Raw genomic sequence first — 26,669 nt, 5'->3', positions numbered from 1 at the left:
CTCTGTCTCACCACTCCCAATCTCTCTCTCTCAATCACACTCCCAATCTCTCTCCTCTCACACTCCCAATCTCTCCTCACACTCACAACTCAATCTCATCTCACACACAACCCCAATCACACCCACCACTCACACTCCCAACCTCCCACAACACACCACCACCCAAACACCCTCACTCACACTCCCAAACCACTCCTCCTCACACACCAATCTCTCACACTCCCACACCAATCACACACTCACACACCAACTCACAACTCACACACTCCACAACTCCCACTCACACTCCCAAACTCACACTCCACACACCCAAACTCACACCACTCACACTCCCAACACCTCTCCACACCCCAATACACACTCTCACACACCCAACTCTCTCTCACTCACTCACCCAATCTCTCATCTCTCTCACTCCCAATCTCTCTCTCTCACACTCCACACTCTCTCTTCACACTCCCAATCTCACTCTCACACTCCCAATCTCTCTCTCTCTCACTCCCAATCTCTCTCTCTCTCTCACTCCCAATCTCTCTCTCTCACACCTCCAATCTCTCACACTCTCACACTCCCAATCTACACTCTCTCACAATCCCAACTCTCTCTCTCTCACTCCCAATATCTCTCTCTCACTCCCAATCTCTCTCTCTCACACTCCCAATCTCTCTCTCTCACACTCCCAACTCTCTCTCTCTCACACTCCCAATCTCCTCACTCTCACACATCCCAATCTCTCTCTCTCACACTCCAAAGTCTCTCTCTCTCACACTCCAATCTCTCTCTCTCACACTCCCCAGTACTCTACTCTCTCTCTCACACTCCCAGTCTCTCACTCCTTCCCCCCCAGTCGCTCTCTCTTCCCCCCCAGTCTCTCTCCTCTTCCCCCCCCCAGACGCTCTCTCTTCCCCCCCGTCTCTCTCTCTACCCCCCAGTCGCCTCACTCATCCCCCCAGTCGCTCTCTCATCCCCTCTCTCTCTCACACTCCACAACTCCTCTCATCACACACCACACAACTACTCACTCTCACACACACTCCCACACCTCATCACACACACACCCCCAACCCACAACACACAACCCACACCCACACACACACACCCACACCCCACCCCACACACACACACACCCTCCCACCTCTCACAACACACCCAACTCCTACACCACCTACACACCCATCTCACACTCACTCACACCACAACACTACACACCACTCACACACCCAACTCACTCTCCCACTACACACTCCAACTCACTCACACTCACACCTCCCAACTCTCTCACTCTCACACACCCAAACTCTACTCACTCCCATCCCAACACTCTCACTCAACCTCCCAATCTCTCTCACCACACCCAAACTCACTCTCTCTCACACTCCCAATCTCACTCTCACTCACACACTCCCAACACTCTCTCTCACTCACACCCAATCTCTCTCTCTCACACTCCCAACTCTCTCTCTCACACACCCAATCTCTCTCTCTCTCACACTCAATCTCTTCACACTCAATCTCTCTCTCTCTCACACTCCCAATCTCTCACTCATCAACACTCCCAATCTCTCTCTCTCACTCCCAATCTCTCTCTCTTCACACTCCCAATCTCTCTCTCTCTCACACACTCCCAATCTCTCTCTCACACTCCCAATCTCTCTCTCTCTCACTCCCAATCTCTCTCTCTCTCACTCAATCTCTCTCTCTCACTCCCAATCTCTCTCTCTCACACTCCCAATCTCTCTCTCTCTCACACTCCCAATCTCTCTCTCTCTCACACTCCAATCTCTCTCTCTCTCACACTCCAATCTCTCTCTCTCTCACACACCAATCTCTCTCTCTCTCTCACTCCCAATCTCTCTCTCTCTCGCGCTCCAATCTCTCTCTCTCACACTCCCAGTCTCTCTCTCTCTCACACTCCCAGTCTCTCTCTCTCACTCCCAGTCTCTCTTCACACTCCCAATCTCTCTCTCTCACACTCCCAATCTCTCTACTCACACTCCCAATCTCTCTCTCTCTCACACTCCCAATCTCTCTCTCTCTCACACTCCCAATCTCTCTCTCACTCCCAGTCTCTCTCTCTCACTCCCAATCTCTCTCTCTCTCACACTCCAGTCTCCCTCTCTCTCACACTCCCAATCTCTCTCTCTCACACTCCCAATCTCTCTCTCTCTCACACTCCCAATCTCTCTCTCTCACTCCCAATCTCTCTCTCTCTCACACTCCCAGTCTCTCTCTCTCTCACACTCCCAGTCTCTCTCTCTCACACTCCCAGTCTCTCTCTTCACACTCCCAATCACTCTACTCTCTCTACACTCCAATCTCTCTCTCACTCCAGTCTCTCTCTCACACTCCCAATCTCTCTCTCTCACACTCCCAATCTCTCTCTCTCACACTCCCAATCTCTCTCTCACACTCCCAATCTCTCTCTCTCTCACACTCCCAATCTCTCTCTCTCTCACACTCCCAATCTCTCTCTCTCTCTCACTCCAGTCTCTCTCTCACACACTCCCAGTCTCTCTCTCTCTCTCTCCTATCCCTCTCTCTCTCTCCTTCCCTCTCTCTCTCTCTTTCCCCCCTCTCTCTCTCTCTCTCATCTCCTTCCCCTCTCTCTCTCTGTCTCTCTCTCCTTCCTCTCCTTCCCTCTCTCTCTCCCTCTCCTCTCTCTCTTCCTTCATTCTCTCTATCTCTTTCCTTCCTTCTCTCTCTCTCTTTCCTTCCATCTCTCTCTCTCTCTCCTTCCCTCTCTCTCTCCTCCTTCCCTCTCTCTCTCTCTCTCCTTCCCTCTCTCTCATTCCCTCTCTCTCTCTCCTTCCCTCTCTCTCTTCCCCCCAGTCGCTCCCTCTCTCTCTTCCAACAACAACGTGCCCTCGAGAAAGCCTCGGCACTGCCGGGCTCCCCCAGCTAGTATACTTATAAAACACCATGGGATTTTCCTTTATTTTGCCCACCAGTGTTTTTTCATGCCCCCTCTTCGCTCTCCTAATTTCTTTTTTAAGTACCCCCCTGCACTTTCTATACTCCTCTAGGGCTTCCACTGTTTTTAGTTCTTTGTATCTGCCAAAAGCCTCCCTTTTTTTCCTAATCCATTCTTGTATATCCCTTGACATCCAGGGTTCCCTGGGCTTGTTGGTCCCACCCTTGACCTTTATGGGAACATGTTGGCGTTGTACTCTCTCTATTTCCTTTCTGAAAGACTCCCACTGCTCTGATGTGGATTTTCCTACAAATAGCTGACCCCAGGCCACTTTGGCCAGATCCTACCTTATCATATTAAAATTGGCCTTCCCCCAATTTAGAACTTTTATTTCCAGTCCATCTTTGTCCTTTTCCATGACTACCTTAAATCTCACCAAATTATGGTTACCGTCACCAAAATACTCTCCTACTGACACTTCTACCACTTGCCCGGCTACATTCCCTAGAATTAGGTCCAGTACCGCACCCTCTCTTGTAGGACTTTCTACATGCTGGCTCAAAAAGTTCTCATGGATGCACTTCAAGAATTCCGCACCCTCTAAGCCTTTCACACTCTGAATATCCCAGTTAATATTGGGGAAGTGGAAATCCCCTACTATTATTACCCTATTATTTCTACACTTCTGAGATTTGCCTACATATCTGTTCCTCTATCTCCCCCTGACTGTTTGAGGGCCTATAGTACACTCCCAGCAAAGTGCTTGCCCCCTTTTTGTTTTTAAGTTCTACCCATATGGCCTCATTAGAGGAACCTGCTAAGATATCATCCCTCCTTACAGCAATAATTGACTCATTGATTAATATTGCGACACCCCCTCCTCTTTTACACCCCCCACTGTCTCGCCTGAAGATTCTATACCCCGGAATATTGAGCTGCCAGTCCTGCCCCTCCCGCAACCATGTCTCTGTGATAGCAACAATATCACACTCCCATGTGTTCATCAACACCTTCAATTCATCTGCCTTACTCGCAAGACTCCTTGCATTAAAATAAATGTTTCCCAGCCTTGCCCTACTCCCTTGTGCCGTTACATATTTGCTCTGCCTTCCAGGCTGACTTGTTTTTTCCTCTATATTTGGCTGTGCATCACCCCCTACGATAGCTCCACTCTGTATCCCATCCCCCTGCCAAGTTAGTTTAAACCCCCCCCAACAGTACTAGCAAACCTCCCCACAAGGATTTTGGTCCCGTTCCGGTTCAGGTGCAACCCGTCCGACTTGTACAGGTCCCACCTTCCCCAGAAGCAGACCCAGTGATCCAGGACGGGCCACATCGTCTGCATGCCCGATGCAAGACTCCCAAAACAAGCGCTCTACTCGGAGCTCCGACACGGCAAGAGAGCCCCAGGTGGGCAGAGGAAACGCTTCAAGGACACCCTCAAAGCCTCCTTGAAAAAGTGCAACATCCCCACCGACACCTGGGAATCCCTGGCCCAAGACCGCACAAAGTGGAGGAGAAGCATCTGGAAAGGCGCCGAACACCTCGAGTCTCTTTGCTGGGAGCAAGCGGAAGCCAAGCGCAGGCAGCGCAAGGAGCGCACGTCAACCCAAGCACCCCACCCACCCCTTCAACCACTGTCTGCCCCACCTGTGACAGAGACTGTAGGTCCCGCATTGGACTCATCAGCCACCTGAGAACTGGTGGAAGCGAGTCATCCTTGGTTCCGAGGGACTGCCTAAGAAGAGAAGTTCTCTTCTAAGGTTGGGGCAGTGTAGAGGGAGCTTTACTTTGCATCCAATACAATGCTGTATGTGACTTGGGAGTGCTTGATGGGACAATGTAGAGGGAGATTGACTCTGTGCCTACCCATGCTGTATGTGATTTGGGAGCCCCTGACGCCTGAAATGGAAGTTTCTTTACCCAGCACTGACATTCCTCAGCCGACGAGCCAAAGTTTAGTGTTGAAGGGACAAAGCCAGGCCAAACATCCTCCCATGGAACACGCCGTCTTGCCCTCTCACCTACCACTGGTCCCCAACACACCAAACAGAATACAACAGGATCAGTCAATCCAACGAGACTTTGCCTCCTCTCATTCATCACGATGGAGGCGGGTGGATGAATCATTTGCCTGTGGTTGCACTGCAGCCAGCACGTGATCACACAGTGGTGACACAAGTCTTCAGCACAGACACAGGCTTCACTGTACAAGCGTGGCACAACAGACATCTTTTAATGGGGGAAAAAACAAGATGAAAAACTGCTTTGATCCAATCGTGCCTCCCTCCACCACCCACTCCACCCCCCTGAAGGTGTTGGATCATACCGGGGTATGGTAGCATGGTAGCTGTCCCTTCTTCAGGTCGTGAGCCCACAGTGAATGGCTGCAGGCTGTACAACTGTAGAGGCATCATAGCAGGACTCAATCCTGTCTTCACCCAATGTCCAGCAGGGGCCCCTGAAACCTAGCTGATTCCCCCTCCCAGCCCAGGGACACTGAGGCCAACTGTAAGAATACTGACTGTACCAGAGTGACGGGTCCACCCGTTCTCACTCAGCGTGCCCTCTAGAATGTTTGCGAAAATAAATGGCGTCAGGACGAATAATCTTCAAATAGGAACATTCTCTTTAACAAAGGTTGTACAACACGACAACTGAGCAAGCCAAACGAGGAGACAATGGAACGACATCCTTTATACAAAAAAAATATGCAGAGTGGAAACAATGTTCCAGTAACTAGAAGCTCTATTTATTAGTACAAGTAATTAAAAACACATCTCTTCCTGGAACTCGGAGTCACTCGAATGCTGGAGATTAATCGAAACCCTGGTCTGAATCATTACACTATTCACCAATCTGAGAAATAATTAGGATTTGACATTTCAGCAGGAACTCATGAGAATCACTAACGCGCTTGCACAGCCCAACAGTCAAGAGCGTCACGGAATCGATGGGGTGATTTATCAGCTTCTCTGAGGAATAAAAGGGATGCAGTACCCATGCAACGCCTATTGATTATCTCCGCACACAGCCATCCTTTTCTGTTAACTCTTCCAGGGCTTTGGAGACGCTTGTCAGAAACAAACACAAGTTGGAGGAAGCACTGGTGCAGCTGGGCAAGGAGGCAGGTCTCATTCATGAGACTTTTAAATACTTAAATGCTCCTTGTAGCAGGTGTGCTGTTGTTTCGTTAACAGAAGGGAGCCTCGGCCACCTGAAGTGCATACTGGGAAACTGCAGGCACACTTCCCATTAGTTTCTGTACGTGGGTTCCTAATAATATCAACAACAACAACTTGCCTTTAATATAGTAAATGGATCCAAGATGCTTTACAGGAACGTTATCAGACAAAATCTGACACCGAGGCACATAAGGAGAAATTAGGACAGGTGACCAAAAGATTGGTCAAAGAGGTCGGGGTTTTAAGGAGTATCGTAAAAGGAGGAGAGAGAGGCAGAGAGGTTTAGGGAAGGAATTCCAGAACTTAGGGCCCAGGCATTGAACAATAAGGGAAAATAATTCGATTTGTAATGACTGAAAACAACTCGCTTGCTGGCAACTTACAAACTCCATCTTGCAGATTGCTCGACTTCAGTCTGCGACCTAACCCATCGCCTAATTGCAACATTGGTAACTATTCAACTCAGAGCTGGGCTACAAACCCCAGATTCTAGCCACCAGCAAGACTGGCTATTTCCCTCTCTGCGACAGAGAAGCATAGACGATCACAGCACAGGAACTAGGCATTTGGTAAGGAGCAGGCTTTGACTCATGACTCTAAGCCCAGCCAAGTGGCGCAGTGCATTGACCTACCAACACCAGTTCCTGCCCCTGATTCTCCTTCTTAGACCTGGTTTGCTTACCTTCTGATTTTTGCCTTCCTCCTGGAGAATTGCCTTGCCTCCATCCTTCTCGAGGGCAATTAGGGATGGGCAATAAATGCTGGCCTTGCCAGTGATGCCCACATCCCAGGAACGAAAAGAAAAAAAATCTGGTCCATCAAGTCTGCGCCACTATTTTTCTCCACGAGCTACTGTGTGTAATCCCACTCTCCTGCGCTCTCCCAATACCCTTGAATACTCCCTTTTTTCAAAGTGAGTATTGGCACCACTGTGTCAGCTAATGTGTTGGAGGCGGAGCGGGACTTATGGCAGGACTTACAGCAACAGTATATTTTACAGCAAACAGAGTCTATTTACCCAGCAAACAGAGTCTATTTAAACAGAGTCTCTATGAATTACAACAAACTCATGACCAAAACTACAGCAAAGTCTCCGGATTAAAAGCCAGATTATTTCTCCAGCAAATGCAGTGAGTGGAGGATAGTCATACAATATAAATGAAGTGCGTAAAATCAATCCCAGTCACTTACTGCAGTGCAGTCTCCAGATGAAGAGAATTACCCAATCATCTCCATTCTGGCTGGCACTTGCGGTGTCACTGTGTGCAGTCCTCTTTTTTTCTATGTAATTCTTTTAAAACTTGTAGGCTGTGAATTTCCTCGGAGCCGCTCCTGCTCCATCGCCGTAACTTCGCTGAACGTATACTGTTTACGTGTGTAAACGAGGGGTCCGCCGCACTTGTAGCGAAGTTATAGCGGTGGAGTGGGAGCAGCTTCGAGGAAGTTACCGGCCCGGAGACTCTGCTTCAACAATGGTTTGTAGCAGAGAGTTGCACAATCTAGCCACTCTCTGTGTAAGGAATGTTTTCCCCAACCTCCCCTTTAATGCTTTTTGTGATCATCTTAAAGTTGTGCTGTCTCGTTACCAAATTGCTGAACAATGTATTACTCTTTATCCCATCGTCACTCTTCATGACCTTGAAGATCTCTATCAGGTCACCCCTTAACCTTTGTAGCGCTATTGAAAATGGTCCCATCTTCTCATCCCTGGCAACCTCCCAGTGAATATACACTGCATCTTTACTTGATCTATAATGGGGTGCCCAAACTTACACAGCGCTCCAACTGCAGCCTAACTAAAATATTAAGTAAGTATAACATCACCTCCTTGGTTTTGTATTCTATGCCTCTAGATACAAAACCAAGCATTCTGTTTGCCTTTTCACGGCCTTATCTATTTCCACTGCCATCTTTAATGACCTGTGCATCTGCACAAACAAGGTTCCTCTGATCCTCCGATCCATTTAAAATCTTACTGTTTAAGGTGCATTTCCTACATTGAACTGCATCTGCCACCTATCTGCTCATCCTGCTAACCTATTTATATCCTTTGTCAGTATTTCACAATCTTAAATCACAATTATTTATACCCTGAATTTGGGGCTATCAGAAAATGTCAAATTGCTCCCTCAGTGCCCAAGTCCAGACCATTGATAAATAAGAGCAGCCCCCAAAACAGAGTCCCGTGGAACACCATTCCATTAGGAGAAACTTCCCTTTATCCCCAACTTTGCTTACTGTCCTTCAATCTCTCTTTCCATTTAGCTACACTCTCCTTAATTCCGTCTACCATTATCTCTGCCGTAGGTCTCTGACCCAAGAAAGAAAGAATTTGCATTTATACAGCACTTTTCACGACATTCAGGATATTCCAAAGTAATCTACATAAACCACATCCATTGCATTTCCTTTATCCATTGCCTCTGCTAGTTCTTCAAAGAATCCGATAAGATTGGTCAAGCACAACACACCACATCATTGTCCCTTTCCATTCCTACTGCTGCTGAAATCCTTAGCCATGCCTTCATCACCTCCAGGCTCAACTGCTCCAACTCTGTCCCCACTGACCTCCTGAGTTCCACCCTATATAAAACTACAACTTGACCTGTTTCTTTAGAACCCCTGTCCTTGCCAAACTCCACTGGCTTCCCAACCCGCAATGCATCAAATTTGAAATCCCCGTCTTCGATCGCTCCCCCCTACCTCTGCAACATCCTCCAACTCTGGTTTCTTTTGCATCACCTCTCCACTCTACCTTTAGTGGTGGAGCCTTCAGTTGTCTCGACCCCACATGCTGGAATGTTTTCCCTAGACTGCCCCCCCTTGCTACTTCTCTCCCCTCCTTAAAACATGACCCCTTTGACCTTCCTTCAGTAACCTCCACTAACTCTTACCATAGCAAAATACTGCAGATGCTGGAAATCCAAAATAACAACAGAAAATGCTGGAAAAACTCAGCAGGCCAGGCAACATCCATAGAGAGAAAATAGAGTCAACATTTCGGGTAAAACCCTTTGTCAAGACTGGAAAGGCCAGGCTGGGAGAGAACAAAAGAGAAGTGAAGAGACATTAAGAGGTATTCAAAACCAGACGAGATGGTGCTAGGACTAGTGGAGACAAAAGACGGCTCTAGATTAGGTGTGAAATGCGCTGGCAGAATGGGAGACAGCTGCCATGTGGGAGAGAAAAAAAGGGGGGGGGGAAACCAAAACAAAGGCGTAGATAAAAAATAAGTTAAAATGTACTGGGGGCCGAGGTTATGATCTGAAATTGTTGAACTCAATATTGAGTCCGGAAGGCTGTAAAGTGCCTAATCGGAAGATGAGGTGCTGTTCCTCGAGCTTACACTGCGCTTCCGTGGAACAATGCAAGAGCCCGAGGACGGTGAGGTCTGAGTGAGAATGGGGCGGTGAATTGAAATGACAGGCGACCGGAAGCTTGGGGTCACCCTTACGGACTGAACGGAGGTGTTCCGCAAAGCGGTCACCCAATCTGCGTTTGGTCTCCCCACTAACTCTTTCCTATCGCCTCTTGACGTCTGTTTTCACCGCGGGGAAGCACATTGGGATGTTAATGTTTTATTACATTAAAGGCGCTATATAATTGCACATTGCTGTTGTTGTTTGGGGACAATTCCACCAGCACCAGGAGCCCGCTGGAACTCCTAGTGGTTGTTCTGCATGAGCCTAGATAGGGAGTGTCAGTGATTACTATACTGCATCACTGCAGAAAGATCAGTGCCCAATCCACACACAGGCACTTTCCAGTAGGAGTCACTCGATAACAATCAGGACACTCCAGTGCAGTACTGAGGGGGTGCTGCACTGCCGGATGTGCCATCTTGCAGATGACACATTAAACCAAGGCCCCGTCTGCCCTCATAGTGAACGTAAAAGATCCCATGGCATTATTTCAAAGAAGAGCAGAGTTTTCCCAGTGTCCTGGCCAACACTCCTCGTTCAACCAACATCACTAAACCATCAATTATGTGGTCCCTGACGTAATAAAACTCACTCCGCACTTGGTTTGAGTATAAAGCAAGGCTTTAATCAACTTGTTTCAGAACATGGAGGTCTAGTTGTACTTCACTAGTTCCTTGTCTTACAAAATGTCCCTGACAAGCTGGGCCCACGCCCGAGTATTTATACTCCTTGGACGGCACGTACAGGAACAAGGATGTCTTGCTACAGTTGTACCGGGCCTTGGTGAGACCGCACCTTGAGTATTGTGTGCAGTTTTGGTCGCCTTACCTGAGGAAGGACGTTCTTGCCATGGAGGGAGTGCAGCGAAGATTCACCAGGCTGATACCTGGGATGGCAGGAATGACGTATGAGGAGAGATTGTGTCGATTGGGCTTATACTCACTGGAGTTTAGAAGATTGAGAGGGGATCTCATCGAAACCTATAAAATTCTGTCAGGCCTGGACAGACTAGATGCAGGAAGGATGTTTCTGATGGCGGGGGAGTCCAGAACCAGGGGTCATAGTCTAAAGATAAGGGGTAAGCCATTTAGGGCTGAAATGAGGAGGAATTTCTTCACCCAGAGAGTGGTGAACCTGTGGAATTCTCTGCCACAGAGGGCGGTGGAGGCCAATTCATTAAATATATTCAAGAAAGAGTTGGATATATTTCTTAAGGCTAAAGGGATCAAGGGATATGGAGAAAAGGCAGGGACAGGGTACTGAATTTGGATGATCAGCCATGATCTCATTGAATGGCGGAGCAGGCTCGAGGGGCCGAATGGCCTACTCCTGCTCCTATCTTCTATGTTTCTATGTTTCTATATTTCAGGAGTAGTTTCTTGATGATGAGGAGATTTATAACAGTCATCAACACATTGCCGTTTGTGGGAGCTTGCTGGTCATAAACTGGCTGCTGAGATTCTCACATTACAACAGTGACTACATTTCAAAAGTACTTCATTAGCTGCAGAGTGCTTTATAAATCTTTCTTTCTACCTATCTATCCTGGTGTGATGCACAAGCCAAAGTCAAAATAAAGTTACAGGTAGGACACAGGGGCTGACAGGTGCATCACAGGGTGGGGCACGAGGAGGGATATTGAAGGCCTGTGTCAGTTCTCAAATTATGTCCGAGTGTTGTAAAACAGACCACGTTTGAAATATTGGTATGGGTCAGTAGCTGGCCTCACACCTCACTCCGACCACCTGTGGCATATAGGTGTACCATTACATTCTTATCTCTTCATTCCCAGGAGGTTCACTGGAAGCTCCACTCATCACAGTGCGTCCTGAATGCTCTCTGCTTGAGAGAAGCAAGTTCGCCACATCTGCAATCTCTCCCAACAAACTCGGACTGACAGTAACAGGCTATTCTCTCTCTGGACTCTGACAAATCTTTTGGATATCCAACATTTAGTCATCATCTGTAAAAAAAAACTGTGAGAATGTGTCTGTGCCCCAGGGACCTAGCCGGCCCACATAACATATTGACATTCCACTGGGGAACATCAAAAGCATCCATCACACGGCCGAGGCATGTGATCCATTCTATCCTGTCACACTGATGTGCCCATTAGATGAGTCCTGGGAATATGGAGAGCTTCTTCTATGCTGCCTAAATGTGACTAAGATTAAACTGCAAAAAGCTGAAGTTTCTCCAGATCAGAAATCAAACATACTCTCAAGGGCGTCATTCACCAAAGCAGAGCAACAGGTCAGGGAGTCAGAATAAAAGGCCTGCGCAAATCAACACAGCCAGATATCCAGCTACACTGCATACATCAAATAAATTTGATTCGGTGGAGATTACCACAATTATTGGCCATCCTCCAGTATCTTGTCCAGGTGGCCATTCTTCATGCGCAAGCCTAGGCAGAGTGTTGGCAGGCTGTATGGGCATGTGGATCATTGCAGGTGCTCTCAACTCTGTTCCCACCAGACACCCACTGGATAATGATCAGGAGTGGAAACCCTGGCTGATTTTCCAGCTCCCTTGCACTGAGTTCAATTGTAACACACCTACCGTGGCCCCAGCGAAGATCAGCTAACCCAGCACAGACTAAGAATGGAATCTGAGACCTCAGTATAGTTCAGAAACGCATCACTCAATGCTTTACCCACTAAGACGTCAGGGGAACTATGACCTTGATTGTTGGTCTTCAGGGGCCATTTTAACTACCTTGAGGCAGTTTTGAACAAGATACACCATTTACTGAGTGATGTAGGGGTGTGTGTGTGTGTGGTGAGAATAACAGTGCTGGGGAAGGCTGATTTCTGTCAGCATTAAGCACAGGTATGGTTGTTCCATCACAATACGGGGTGACCGTTGCTTTGCTCAGTAATGCAGGGCCACCTCACTCCAGGCAACTCACTCACTCATTTGGCCCATTCTCAATTAAAGTTTCCAAAAAATGGCTACGCAGAAGGGTCAGAGTTTTTCTGCTGCAGCCGGACTTTCTATTGCTCCATAGTTCCAGAACCAACCACACCAAACGGATTAACACTGATTCTGTAAAGTGTCAATGCTCAAGGAGAAGTTTAGTGGACAGGTTGCGTACAGCCTGCTGAATGGGGTGTTGCACCAAAGGAAGAAGTGTCACGGGGGTGGGGACAACGCTGAACAGAGGGGTCCGCGTGGAAACAGAGTGCGAGTCAAATGGATCCAACCCAGGGTAGGGGGACGGGGGAGAGACATAACATAAGAGAGAGAAAGAAAGAGAGGCAAGCAAGAGAAGAAAAGGAGAAAGAGAGAAACGAAGAGAAAGTGTGAGGGAGAGAGAAAGAAAAGACTTGCATTTATATAGCGCCTTTCACGACCTCAGGACGTTCCCAAAGCACTTTACAGCCAATGAAGTACTTTTTTGATGTGCAGTCACTGTTGCAATGTAGGAAACGCGGCAGCCAATTCGCGCACAGCAAGCTCCCACAAACAGCAATGTGATAATGACCAGATAATCTGTTTTTTTGTGATGTTGATTGAGGGATAAATATTGGCCAGGACACCAGGGAGAACTCCCCTGCTCTTCTTCGAAATAGTGCCATGGGATCTTCTACATCCACCTGAGAGAGCAGACGGGACCTCGGTTTAACGTCTCATCTGAAAGACGGTACCTCTGACAGTGCAGCCTCTGACAGTGCAGCACTCCCTCAGTACTGCACTGGGAGTGTGCACCAGTCGCTGAAGGTAAGCATGCAGGTGCAGCAGGCGGTTAAGAAGGCAAATGGTATGTTGGCCTTTGTAGCGAGAGGGTTTGAGTACAAGAACAAGGATGTCTTGCTGCAGTTGTACAGGGCCTTGGTGAGACCACACCTTGAGTATTGTGTGCAGTTTTGGTCGCCTTATCTGAGGAAGGATGTTCTTGCCATGGAGGGAGTTCAGCGAAGATTCACCAGGCTGATACCTGGGATGGCAGGAATGACGTATAAGGAGAGATTGGGTCGATTGGGCTTGTACTCGCTGGAGTTTAGAAGAATGAGGGGTGATCTCATTGAAACTTATAAAATTCTGACAGGACTGGACAGACTAGATGCAGGAAGGATGTTCCCGATGGTCGGGGAGTCCTGAACCAGGGGACACAGTCTAAGGATAAAGGGTAGGCCATTTAGGACAGAAATGAGGAGGAATTTCTTCACCCAGAGAGTGGTGAACCTGTGGAATTCTCTACCACAGAAGGCGGTGGAGGCCAGTTCATTAAATATATTCAAGAAGGAGTTGGATATATTTCTTAAGGCTAAAGGGATCAAGGGGTATGGGGAGAAAGCAGGGACCGGGTACTGAATTTGGACGATCAGCCATGATCGAATTGAATGGCGGGGCAGGCTCGAGGGGCCGAATGGCCTACTCCTGCTCCTTTCTTCTATGTTTCTATGTTTATGTGCTCAAGTCCCTGGACTGGGACTTGAACCTACAACTTTCTGATTCCGAGGCGAGAGTGCTACCTGCCGAGCCGCGGCTGACATCTATTAAGAAAGGGAAAGGGATAGGGAGCGAGTAGTTTACAAGATGAACCAGGAACAAAAAAGAAAAGCAAAGAAGCAAACAGTGGAAAGAGGTGCAGCTGGAGAGTCAGACAGCCCCTCAGGCTCAGTGCTTGAATAATTTTGACATGAGGCTGGGGGCTCGGTTTAATACCGTTACATCAGTGACAGCTGTAACAGTCAGGCTCCTGAGAAACTGAAGGATTTCTAGATGCACCGGCTATGAAATGGATGGCACTGGGGAAATTGAAGAATTGATTTCCACACACACATTCAGACAGTGATATGCAAACTGCAGCTCTTAAAAGAACAACACATCAATTATCAAAATGAAAAAGCATTAAGCACATCGCATGCTGACACAGATACTTTGCGCCCCTCAAACTGCGCAGAGCTCACTGATGTTCTCACATTCAACCATCCACTAAGTCCCACAGGCAGGCTCCCCACGCTGCTGTTGAAATGCCCATCGAGAATGAATGCTGCCTTCATAAGACATTCCATTTATTTATCCCTCATTAATCTTTTATGCTCAATCTTCTCTTAAAAGCAAACTGCTGCTCTTTGGATACTGGACTGGACAGACTCTGCTCAAGTTCTGGCAGATGTGCCGAGTTAGCTTAGCTTGGGGGGAAAGGGAGGAGTCAGTGGCACGATGGGGTGCAATTTCCATTCCTGATCCAGCGCCCCTGACAGGAAAGTGTGGGGACAGGATTGGGCTTGGATGTGATGCCACCCACAGTTGAACAACCTGTTGATACTCGCTGTCCTGGGTTAGATACAGTGGGACTGTTGATACTCACTGTCCTGGGTTAGATACAGTGGGACTGTTGATACTCACTGTCCTGGGTTAGATACAGTGGGACTGTTGATACTCACTGTCCTGGGTTAGATACAGTGGGACTGTTGATACTCACTGTCCTGGGTTAGATACAGTGGGACTTGATACTCACTGTCCTGGGTTAGATACAGTGAGACTGTTGATACTCGCTGTCCTGGGTTAGATACAGTAGGACTGTTGATACTCACTGTCCTGGGTTAGGTACAGTGAGACTGTTGATACTCACTGTCCTGGGTTAGATACAGTGGGACTTGATACTCACTGTCCTGGGTTAGATACAGTGAGACTTGATACTCACTGTCCTGGGTTAGATACAGTGGGACTGTTGATACTCGCTGTCCTGGGTTAGATACAGTAGGACTGTTGATACTCACTGTCCTGGGTTAGGTACAGTGAGACTGTTGATACTCACTGTCCTGGGTTAGATACAGTGGGACTTGATACTCACTGTCCTGGGTTAGATACAGTGGGACTTGATACTCACTGTCCTGGGTTAGATACAGTGAGACTTGATACTCACTGTCCTGGGTTAGATACAGTGGGACTGTTGATACTCACTGTCCTGGGTTAGATACAGTGAGACTGTTGATATTCACTGTCCTGGGTTAGATACAGTGGGACTGTTGATACTCACTGTCCTGGGTTAGATACAGTGGGACTGTTGATACTCACTGTCCTGGGTTAGATACAGTGAGACTGTTGATACTCGCTGTCCTGGGTTAGATACAGTAGGACTGTTGATACTCACTGTCCTGGGTTAGATACAGTGGGACTGTTGATACTCACTGTCCTGGGTTAGATACAGTGGGACTGTTGATACTCACTGTCCTGGGTTAGATACAGTGGGACTGTTGATACTCACTGTCCTGGGTTAGATACAGTGGGACTGTTGATACTCACTGTCCTGGGTTAGATACAGTGAGACTTGATACTCACTGTCCTGGGTTAGATACAGTGGGACTGTTGATACTCACTGTCCTGGGTTAGATACAGTGAGACTGTTGATACTCGCTGTCCTGGGTTAGATACAGTAGGACTGTTGATACTCACTGTCCTGGGTTAGATACAGTGAGACTGTTGATACTCGCTGTCCTGGGTTAGATACAGTAGGACTGTTGATACTCACTGTCCTGGGTTAGATACAGTGAGACTGTTGATACTCACTGTCCTGGGTTAGATACAGTGGGACTGTTGATACTCACTGTCCTGGGTTAGATACAGTAGGACTGTTGATACTCACTGTCCTGGGTTAGATACAGTGGGACTGTTGATACTCACTGTCCTGGGTTAGATACAGTGGGACTGTTGATACTCACTGTCCTGGGTTAGATACAGTAGGACTGTTGATACTCACTGTCCTGGGTTAGATACAGTGAGACTGTTGATACTCACTGTCCTGGGTTAGATACAGTGGGACTGTTGATACTCACTGTCCTGGGTTAGATACAGTAGGACTGTTGATACTCACTGTCCTGGGTTAGATACAGTGGGACTGTTGATACTCACTGTCCTGGGTTAGATACAGTGGGACTGTTGATACTCACTGTCCTGGGTTAGATACAGTGGGACTGTTGATACTCACTGTCCTGGGTTAGATACAGTGAGACTGTTGATACTCACTGTCCTGGGTTAGATACAGTGAGACTTGATACTCACTGTCCTGGGTTAGATACAGTGAGACTGTTGATACTCACTGTCCTGGGTTAGATACAGTGGGACTCCCAGAGCCCAAACCATAGCAAGGAGTCAGCAGGACAGGGAAATTGGGAGGAAATGAAAATACTTCCTTCTTGGAACAGAGAAAAGGGTGAAGAATGGGGTGATTCCGTGATCCTGGGCTTCCAGTGAGGAGCAGCACCTCTGGGAATCCTGGCAGCAGTAGATAGTAGAATCACCCCGAACAAACCGTGGAAAGCACTCCAGGTGGTTCAATCAGTTTATCCAGTGATAACTGAGGCACACAGGCTGGGAAGAACCCGGGGTCGATCCCCGGTCTATGCCAGGTTAGTGGATTGCAGCTGGGGCTGCGGTGGGCATCAGCAGGGGCTGCGGTGGGCATCAGCTGGGGGCTGCGGTGGGCATCAGCAGGGGCTGCGGTGGGCATCAGCTGGGGGCTGCGGTGGGCATCAGCTGGGGGCTGCGGTGGGCATCAGCTGGGGCTGGAGTAGAAAGGCATCGGCCGTGGCTCAGTGGGCAGCACTCTCACCTGCCGAGTCAGAATGCTGTGGGTTGAAGTTCCACTCCAGAGACTTGAGCACATAATCTCTGCTGACACTCCAGGGCAGTGCTGAGGGAGTGCTGCACTGCCGGAGGTGCTGTCTTCCGGATGAGATGTTAAACCGAGGCCCCGCCTGCCCTCTCAGGTGTATGTAAAAGATCCCATGGCACTATTTCGAAGAAGAGCAGGGGAGTTCACCCCGGTGTCCTGGCCAATATATATCTCACAATCAACATCACTAAAGCAGATTATCTGGTCATTATCACATTGCTGTTTGTGGGAGCTTGCTATGCGCAAATTGGCTGCCGCATTTCCTGCTTTACAACAGTGACTACACTTCAAAAAGTACTTAATTGGCTGTAAAATGCTTTGGGACGTCCTGAGATCGTGAAAGGCATTAAATAAAAGCAAGTCTTCTTTCTTTAGGGAGGGGGACTAAACCATAGTTCCTGCTTCTGATCCCACTTGGAAAGTCCACATGTACAGACATCAGAATAGGATGTCAAATGGCCCTGGATAGGATGCTTCCTCTCTCCCTTTCTTGAGACCCACCATTGGCGGGGCAGAGTTACGGCAGGACGAGACTTGCGCCTGCCGTTTTGACACTCACCATTAAGGCTAGCATATATACCTTGGCTGATTTACCCCCCCACCCACCTCCCTATCCCAGGGATCTAGAGGTCAACTGTACCACCCCTACTGGGGATGGAACCCGGCATCTTCCTGGTCTGTTTGACTCATCGGGGGGGGGGGGGGATTTTCATATTTCTCATTGGCGAGGTGGAATTAGCTGCACCGTCAATTCGTAAAAATGGACTGGAAAAGAAGAAAAATCGGAGCATCTGGATATTCCCATGGAATGGAGCCGAAATCCATCAGTCTCACAGGAGCTGGATCATGATCTTCACTCGATGAAAACCCATCACTCAGTCTTCTTGTAAAAAGCCAAGAAAGCTTTTGATATGCGAGATCAATGGGATTGCAGCAGTGTGCACAGCAGGTATGCACACACTGCTTCGCTGTCTCTTTAATTTAATGTTCACCGTTGTCATAGAGACATTAGATTGTTTAAGATTTGCTGCCAGTGCCAATTTTGCCCCAAGCGGCTTCACAAATTACCAAGTTGGACTGGAAAAAAAGGGCTGAATATTTCATTATGACTTCCCGTTGTACAGTGAGTATAAGTGGAGGAGAGGAGCTGAGAGCAGACACGCCAATCACAAGTGCAGGTCTTGGCTGGGATTCTCCTCTTCGGGGCAGAGTTACAGCAGGACGAGACTTGCACCTGTCCCTTTAAATCTGCCCCAAACCCAGCTCATGTCCTGGGTCGGAGGTCGACGCAGATGCACCGATGTCCTGGTGGGATTCCCACGACTAAGAGGGAACCACTGCAGCACCAAAAGAGGCAGCGGGGAACCGGAAAGGGGCAGACGCATCTCAAAGACGCCATCATCCTTGGCTGAGGCCTTCATCTGCTCAGTGTTGAACTCAAACTGGAGGGAGAGGATGCTACTAGAAGGCCGTCTCCCTCCATTGGGGAAATTCGGGGCCTTTACGACCACTTTATGGGGCTGACCGCCACCTTCACCTGGCCCTGGGAAGCAGCAGAAAGTGCAGCACATCCTTCAGGGACCTTCTGAGCTGGCACTGGCTAGAACCACTGAGACTCCAAAGAGCTGGCACTGGCTGGAACCACTGATAACCTAAAGAGGTGGCTGTGCGAAAATTGGCTGCCACGTTTCCTACATTACAACAGTGACTACACTTCATTGGCTGTAAAGTGCTTTGGGATGTACTGAGGTTGTGAAATGCAAGTCTTTTTTTTTGTGCTGCCCCTCAAAAGGCCGTAGAGGCAGTTGTGTACCAGTCCCGTTCTATGAAACCTCCCGCAACCTGTTAGGGTCAAATTACAGAGACCTCTCGGCCATTTGCAAATCTCTGAATTTCCCCCAATTTCCAGAGGCTGCCCCTCTGAAATGGTTCCCTTTCCCAGCGCCAGGAGCCCTGGCATATTACACAACTTGCCCTTCATGAACACCCTGTAATATAAAAAGGGGGCCGGGGAGGGGTAAAAGAGTCGGCAGGTGTGCAGTAAAGCTGGAGGGAACAAGACAAAACATCCCGAACGGGTTTCCCCACAGCACCTCATGACGGGGAGTCAGACACTAACCGCATCCAAACCGTGCAACCTGCTTTGCACCAGGAAGCTCTGGCTGCCAAATAACTGAATGTACCTGTCACGTGATGCTGCAGCTCTTCAGGTCGAACGTCACAATCATCTGAAACAGAAAAACAAAACAATTAATAAATAGTGCGTTACACAAAACAAACACCGTACCTGGGAATGAGCAAGAGACTGGGCGAGGAGACAGACAGGGTCCAGTTTCATTCTCACAGTTGCGGATGGATTGCAGTGTATAAACTCACACACACCCACACACACCCACACACACACCCCCCCACACACACACTTGCCCCCCCCGATCATCAAGCAGTCAGGAGGATCCCAGCCCCATGACATCCTTGCCTGGCAGAGGCACCGACATTTTATTGCAGGTATTCCACAGGAGACGACACTGCTGCGAAGTGCTGCTCGTGGCTCAGATGGCAAATGCAACCACCTGGTACGTCCATACACAGAATCTACGGCACAGAAACAGGCCATTCGGCCCAACCAGTCCATGCCGGCGGCAGACCAGGTCAGTCCCAGGTTCAATCTCTAGTCTGTGCTTAGTTAGCTGGTCTTGTCCCATGTGTTGGTTACAGTGCTTTATTTGGCCTTAACCCCTTTGGGCTTGGAGTGGGCAGGCGGGGGGGGGGGGGTAACACTTTACAGGTAAGAGGTACTTCTGACAGGCCCCCTCAGTACAGAATGGGGAAACGGTTTTGCTCAGTGGTAGCCCCGTTTCCTGCCAACATAATCCACAAGCTCAATATAGAAATCTTCAGCCAAGCTCCCATCTCAGTCATAACGGCGCAGAAGGAGGCCATTCGGCCCATCGAGTCCATGTCGGCTCTCTGTAGAGCAATCCAGTCAGTCCCATTCCCCCGCTCTATCCCCGTAGCCCTGCAAGTTTATTTCCCTCAAGTGCCTATCCAGTCTCCCCTTGAAAACATTGAGTGTCTCCGCTTCCCCCACTTCCGTCGGCAGCGAGTTCCAGGTCATCACCACTCGCTGTGTAAAAAAGGTTTTCCTCACATCCCCCCTGTATCTTTTGCCCAAACTTTAAATCTGTGTCCGCTAGTCCTTGTACCATCAACTAGTGGGAACAGCCTTTTCCCGTCTAGCCTATCCAAATCCGTCATAATCTTGTACACCTCTATCAAATCACCCCTCAACCTCCTTTGCTCTAATGAAAACAAATCCAGCTTCTCCAACCTGCCCTTGTAGCTAAGATCCCCCATCCCCAGAACCATTCTGGTAAATCTCCTCTGCACCCTCTCAAAGGCCTTCACATCCTTCCTAAAGTGTGGTGACCAGAACTGGATGCAATACTCCAGTTGTGGTCTAACCAGCGCTTTTTAAAGGTTCAGCATAACTTCTATTTATGAAGCCCAAGATCCCATATGCTTTGTTAACCACTCCCTCAATATGTCCTGCCACCTTCAGGGACCTATGCACATTAACTCCCAGGTCCCTCTGTCCCTGCACACTCTTTAAAACTGTGCCATTAAGTGTATATTGCCGCTCCCTGTTCCTTCTGCCAAAATGCATCACCTCACATTTCTCTGTATTAAATTCCATCTGCCACTTGTCTGCCCATTCTGCTAGCCTTTCTATTTCCTGGCCTCTGGGGCGCTTTCACAGTCAAGTCGTCTTGACACAACATCCTGCTTCCGTCGCATGCCGCTCGGTGACTTGAATCTTGTCATTCATGTAGAAATGACTTATGAAATAATACTGGGCGACCTGCTAGTGGCGCTGTCCAGGGAGAGTATAAATACTCGGGCACGGGCCCAGCTTGTGCAGGACATTCTTTTACAGGAACTAGTGAAGGACACAACTAGATCTCCATGTTGTAAAACAGTTGATTAAAGCTTTGTTTAACGCTTAGACCAAGTGCTTAGTAGTTTTCTTACGTCACAGGGGCTGGGCTCTGAAGGTGCACTGGGCTCTAGTTTATATGGAGCCCCACAGAGATCACAGAGCTGGCCCCATTCCCTGCCCCTTGCCCAGTTTACATTACATTACTAAAACCAGCTCCCTTTTCCCGACTGCTTTGTGGGCCTACAATACTGTCAGTGTCTGGGAGAGGGACTTGTCCACATGATGGAGTGCAGCTGTCGCAGGAAGATCTGGCGTCTGCAGCCTAGGATGTAAAAGTGCCTAGTGACAGCCCCGTGGTATGGTGCAGCCATCCTGCCACCACTCTCTGGCCAGAACCAGAGAGCAAGGCTGGCATTCAGCTCAATTGCAGAGATTGGCAAATGGTGGATTAAAGGGGAGGCTGGTTGCCTTGGATCTGACAGGTGAAAGCTGTCCCGACATCTTTAAGTAGTCACCGATGGCAGAACAAGAACCTCATCATAACCCTCTCTCAAACCCTCCACGTCCCTTGCTGCAACTCCCTGCTACACCTCACATCCCTCACATTTGCTGGGCAGATATTCATACAAAGATCACGTGATCTTTTTTGGGCTCAATAAAAAGGAGATGAATTTAAGAGTGTTCAATATAGAATCATGGAATTTTACAGCTGAATGAGGCTATTTGCCCCATCGGGCCTATGCTGGCTCTCTGAAAGAGCTACCTGATGTAAGAAAACTACTAGGCACTTGATCTAAGCGTTAAACAAAGCTTTAGTCAACTGTTTTACAACATGGAGGTCTAGTTGTGTCCTTCACTAGTTCCTGTTAAGAATGTCCTGCGCAAGCTGGGCCCGTGCCTGAGTATTTATACTCTCCCTGGACAGCACCACCCACAGGCCGCTCAGTATTATTTCATAAGTCTTTCTTTCATGAATGACTGATTCATGTCACTACCCACTTACAGCCACTGCCCTGTCCTCGACACATTAGGGATTCTGCTTTCACCACTGTTCCTGATAAAGCATTCCAAATCCTAACAACCCTGTGGGTAATAAAATAAAAATTCTCTTTTGTTCTTTTCGGGATGATCTCCAATTTATTTTAAAACCTTTACTGGATTAGGGAAAGACAACAGGCAAAGCCCAAGCCTCATTTACCACATTTAATCAGGGTAAAGAGTCAGAAATAAGAGAGAGAGACACTGCGCCCTCATTCTGTGGGAGAATGAGCCGCGTGTTGGGGTACTGAGCCACGAAGAGCCAGGCTCAGCCGCCCCAGTCTGTGTGGAATTAGCCGATTTTAGCCGAAGCAGGAGTGCTGGAACTTTCTTCAGCACCCCTGGGTTAGAGAGGAAAAAAAGAGGGTTCTCACTCCAGATTGGCGTGACCTGTCACCCCTGCGGAAAAAATGCACATGCGCGCACATCAGGCGAGAACAAGGCTGTGATGCCCTCCATGGTCAAACAGCCCTGCCGACCTGTTATGAGTCATTGCCTTCAGGATGAGAGAGAGAGAGAGAGAGAGAGAGAGAGGGGGAGGGAGGGGGTGGATGCTCTCCGCTGGAACAAGCCCAGATAAATTTAGGAGCAAGCTGGATTACACGCGACCTGACAGACCAGTATCTGCATTCCTGGCCTCTCACTCCCACGCTTTTTAAACTGCCTGTCTCTCACGCACACCATGTGTTCTGAGGTACAGCCAGTTCATTCTAAATTACCTACAAATTTTCTTCGTAAAGTCACCCATATGCAGAATTGATAAATGACGCATTCCAATGAAATGTATTTTACGGTTAAAAAATTTCCCAAGTCAGTAAACATTTCACTTCAATGAATAGGACTGCACTGCAAAAGTTTACTGCCGTACAAACACTCGGCTTTGTGGCATTTAGCTACCGATATATTAATTAGGCAGTTTTTTTTTAAAAAGCTGCGGCTTTCTGCCAACTTGTGGTGCTGCCGTCTGGTGACTCTCTAAGCAGTCCCAAGACAAAAGCAATTTGAAAATGAGACGGGTTTGTTCCTTGAAACATAGCTATCTTGTATGAAGGGAGGCCCTGACAAAGATCACCGCTCGTGGACTGGCCTATTTTGTGCGGAGCTACCACCGGCCAGCCCTACTCCCTCAGGCCTCGGCCTAGCGTCTCCGGAAAAGGCCTGGTCGCCGTGGCAAAGGGCCCTGCGGAAATTCTTCACCACATCTTTAGAGGGAGGAGTGCATTAGGATGGAGTCTGTGATGGATAATACCCAGTTATTACAAAATTAACTGAAAAAACAAAACCGCAGCCGAGACACAATCCGGTGTGGTTCAAATACTTGGGCCCACCTCGAAGCATAATGCAAACGCCTGGCGCCAGGGATTCCGCCACTTCCACCGGCGCCAGTGCCGCCTTGTTCACTTTGCCGTTTTGCCCTGACCTTGGTGCTGCCTTCGACAACAAAGTAAAAGCAGGTTCCAAGACGTTGGACCACCTCTGGCAGTGTAACCAGGCGAGGGAAATAAATGATTAGAAGAAAAAAAAATTCAGTCAGCGTGAATTCTCTTCGGTCTGGCCCAGTACCACACTGGGAGGCCCATCTACCCACCGAGCCATTTGAGAGCACTTCAGTAAAGATTATAATGAACTAATCTATCTTCTACAGCCCTGCGCTATAGACTCTCTGATTTACACATAAAAATATTCCCCAATGATCTGGATTTTAATAAATCAACAAAACCAAGATAACCAGTGGCTGTATTTCAGTGGCCTCCAACAGACTGATAGCAGGCAGCATCAATTTGAACCGTGTAAAAGAGGGAGAAAGCATGGGCGGTGGTGGGGTAACTTTCATTAACTAGTCGCCCCTCTCCAAAGTTTACAAACTGTGCGGCCTGTTTCCGTGAGAATGGGCCGTAACAGGAGTCTCGGCCTGTAGTGCAGGAGCAGGCCCTCGATGGGAGCGCAGCCGGAGCTGTTGTACATGCACAAAGCACTGATGCCAAGAGGCTCAAAACACACAAGGTTTTAAAAAAAAAAAAAAATATTCGTTCACGGGATGTGGGCGTCGCTGGCAAGGCCGGCATTTATTGCCCACTGTGCACCAGTCGCTGAAGGCAAGCATGCAGGTGCAGTAGGCGGTTAAGGCGGCAAATGGTATGTTGGCCTTCATAGTGAGAGGGTTTGAGTACAGGAGCAAGGATGTCTTGTTGCAGTTGTACAGGGCCTTGGTGAGACCACACCTTGAGTATTGTGTGCAGTTTTGGTCGCCTTATCTGAGGAAGGATGTTCTTGCCATGGAGGGAGTGCAGCGAAGATTCACCAGACTGATACCTTGGATGGCAGGAATGACGTATGAAGAGAGATTGGGTCGATTAGGCTTATATTTGCTAGAGTTTAGAAGAATGAGAGGGGATCTCATTGAAACTTATAAAATTCTAACAGGACTAGACAGACTAGATGCAGGAAGGATGTTCCCGATGGCGGGGGAGTCCAGAACCAGGGGTCACAGTCTAAGGATAAGGGTAAGCCATTTAGGACAGAGATGAGGAGGAATTTCTTCACCCAGAGAGTGGTGAACCTGTGGAATTCTCTACCACAGAAGGCAGTTGAGGCCAATTCATTAAATATATTCACGAAGGAGTTAGATATATTTCTTAAGGCTAAAGGGATCAAGGGATATGGGGAGAAAGCAGGGACAGGGTACTGAATTTGGATGATCAGCCATGATCTCATTGAATGGCAGAGCAGGCTCGAGGGGCCAAATGGCCTACTCCTGCTCCTATCTTCTATGTTTCTATCCCTCATTGCCCTCGAGAAGGTGGTGGTGAACCACCTTCTTGAACCGCTGCAGTCCGTGTGGTGAAGGTACTCCCACAGCGCTGACTTTGTCACAGTGGTTTGGTACAACTGAGTGACTTGCTAGGCCATTTCAGAGAGCAGTTAAGAGTCAACCACATTGCTGTGGGTCTGGAGTCACATATAGGCCAGACCGGGTAAGGACGGCAGATTTCCTTCCCTGAAGGGTATTAGTGAACCAGTTGGGTTTTTCCGACAATCCGGTAGTTTCTGGTCACCATTACTGATAGTAGCTTTTATTTAATTTTAAATTTATTTAATTAACTGAATTTAAATTTCCCAGCTGCCATGGTGGGATTTCAACTCACGTCTCTGGATCATTAGTCCAGGCCTCTAGATTACTATTCCAGTAACATAGCCACTATGTTACCGTACCCCTCAACTTGCGCCATGGTGTCAATACAGGAATCACACTGTCAGTGGAACTGGATGTTTACTGGGGCACAGATAGACCAGCGGCAACATGAAGGGCCCATTGAAAACCAAGAATCGTCATCGCAGCCACCCGTAACTAGTCTGGTTGTAGTTTATCTTATATTTTGCCGTTGGCTGCACAAGACCTGTGTGGGACGAGTGCAAAATAAAAAAACAGCGAAAGCTTTGAAACTATTTTAAAGTAGGACAATACTTGGGAGATACTCTGTATAACCTCTGCTCCACAAACGTGGGTTCAACCATCTAGACAAAGCCCATGGGAGCTCAGAAGGTGTCAGAAGGCTCAGTGGGTCACACTCCCGCCTCTAGGTCAGAAGGTTGTGGGTTCAAGTCCCACTCCAGAGACTTGAGCACATAGATCTAGGCTGACGCTCCCAGTGCAGTGCTGAGGGAGGTGCCGGCTTTCGGATGAGAAACTCTCAGGTGGAAGATCCCATGGCACTATTCCAAAGCAGAGCTGGGGTGTCCTGACCAACATTTATCCCTCAAACAACATCAATAAAACAGATCATTGTCACACTGCTGTTTGTGGGAGCTTGCTGTGTGCAAATTGGCTGTGGCGTTTCCTACATTACAACAGTGACTACACTTCAAAAAGTACTTCATTGGCTGGAAAGCGCTTTGGGAAGTCCCAACGTCGAGCTATAGAAATCGAAGTTCTTTCTTTCACAGAAGGGGTTAATTTTATATGTAAACCACAATATTTCTTAAAAAAAAGTCTTTCCCAACAGTATTTTTGAAGAGTGTTTTTTCTGTCTCAAGGGACCATGGAGCGAGGATTGAGAAGCACGGAATTCTCTCTCCAAGTTACTTAACAAATCCCCCCAGGTTACTTTCAACATGGGTGCCACCCTGCCCTGTACAGTCTGCTGGGGATCAGTCAAGCACTGAGTTACCAGCTGTCAGTCTGAGTGCTGCGCAACGCTCCAGTTTAGCAATTACTGGTCCCCTGCTGATTTTTCCCATCCACTCAATAATGCATGTGTCCTTGAATGGTACATTTTGTCAGTAATAGCCAGAAATTAGTCAAACATAGTCAGGAAAAAAAATCATTCTCACTGCTATTCCTCCTTCCAGCCATTAAGCAGCCTATCAGTGTTGTAGCAGAGTGCCAATGAACCAGGCCCACGCCTTGGCTTCTGTTCACCCCGGCTACAAGCCTTCAGGTCAATTAAAATGTTTAAGAAGGACATCTTTGCTGAAGTTTCCTCAACTTCCACATTTTTAGCAAGTTTTGTGCTCGAAGGGAGGAATGTCAACACTGGGAGGGTGGAGC

At 48.2% G+C, this 26,669-nt stretch overlaps 1 protein-coding gene across 5 annotated transcripts in view; it reads right to left on the bottom strand.

Moving 5' to 3' along the window:
* Positions 1-26,669, bottom strand: part of LOC147100558 (kazrin-like) — a 701,207-nt gene that overhangs the window by 277,410 nt on the left and 397,128 nt on the right. For all 5 annotated transcript variants that reach the window (XM_085966932.1, XM_085966930.1, XM_085966931.1 and 2 more), the window contains exon 4: positions 19,329-19,373. In XM_085966932.1, coding sequence (XP_085823058.1) covers positions 19,329-19,373 — 45 coding nt within the window. The remainder of the gene's footprint in view (positions 1-19,328; positions 19,374-26,669) is intronic.

This window comes from Somniosus microcephalus, chromosome 25 (genome assembly GCF_052327205.1).
Source record: "Somniosus microcephalus isolate GS21.2 chromosome 25, FLI_Smic_1.0, whole genome shotgun sequence".
Classification (NCBI taxonomy): domain Eukaryota; kingdom Metazoa; phylum Chordata; class Chondrichthyes; order Squaliformes; family Somniosidae; genus Somniosus; species Somniosus microcephalus.
Note: the sequence above shows the minus strand (reverse complement) of the source record. Positions and strands in the feature narration are given on the sequence as shown.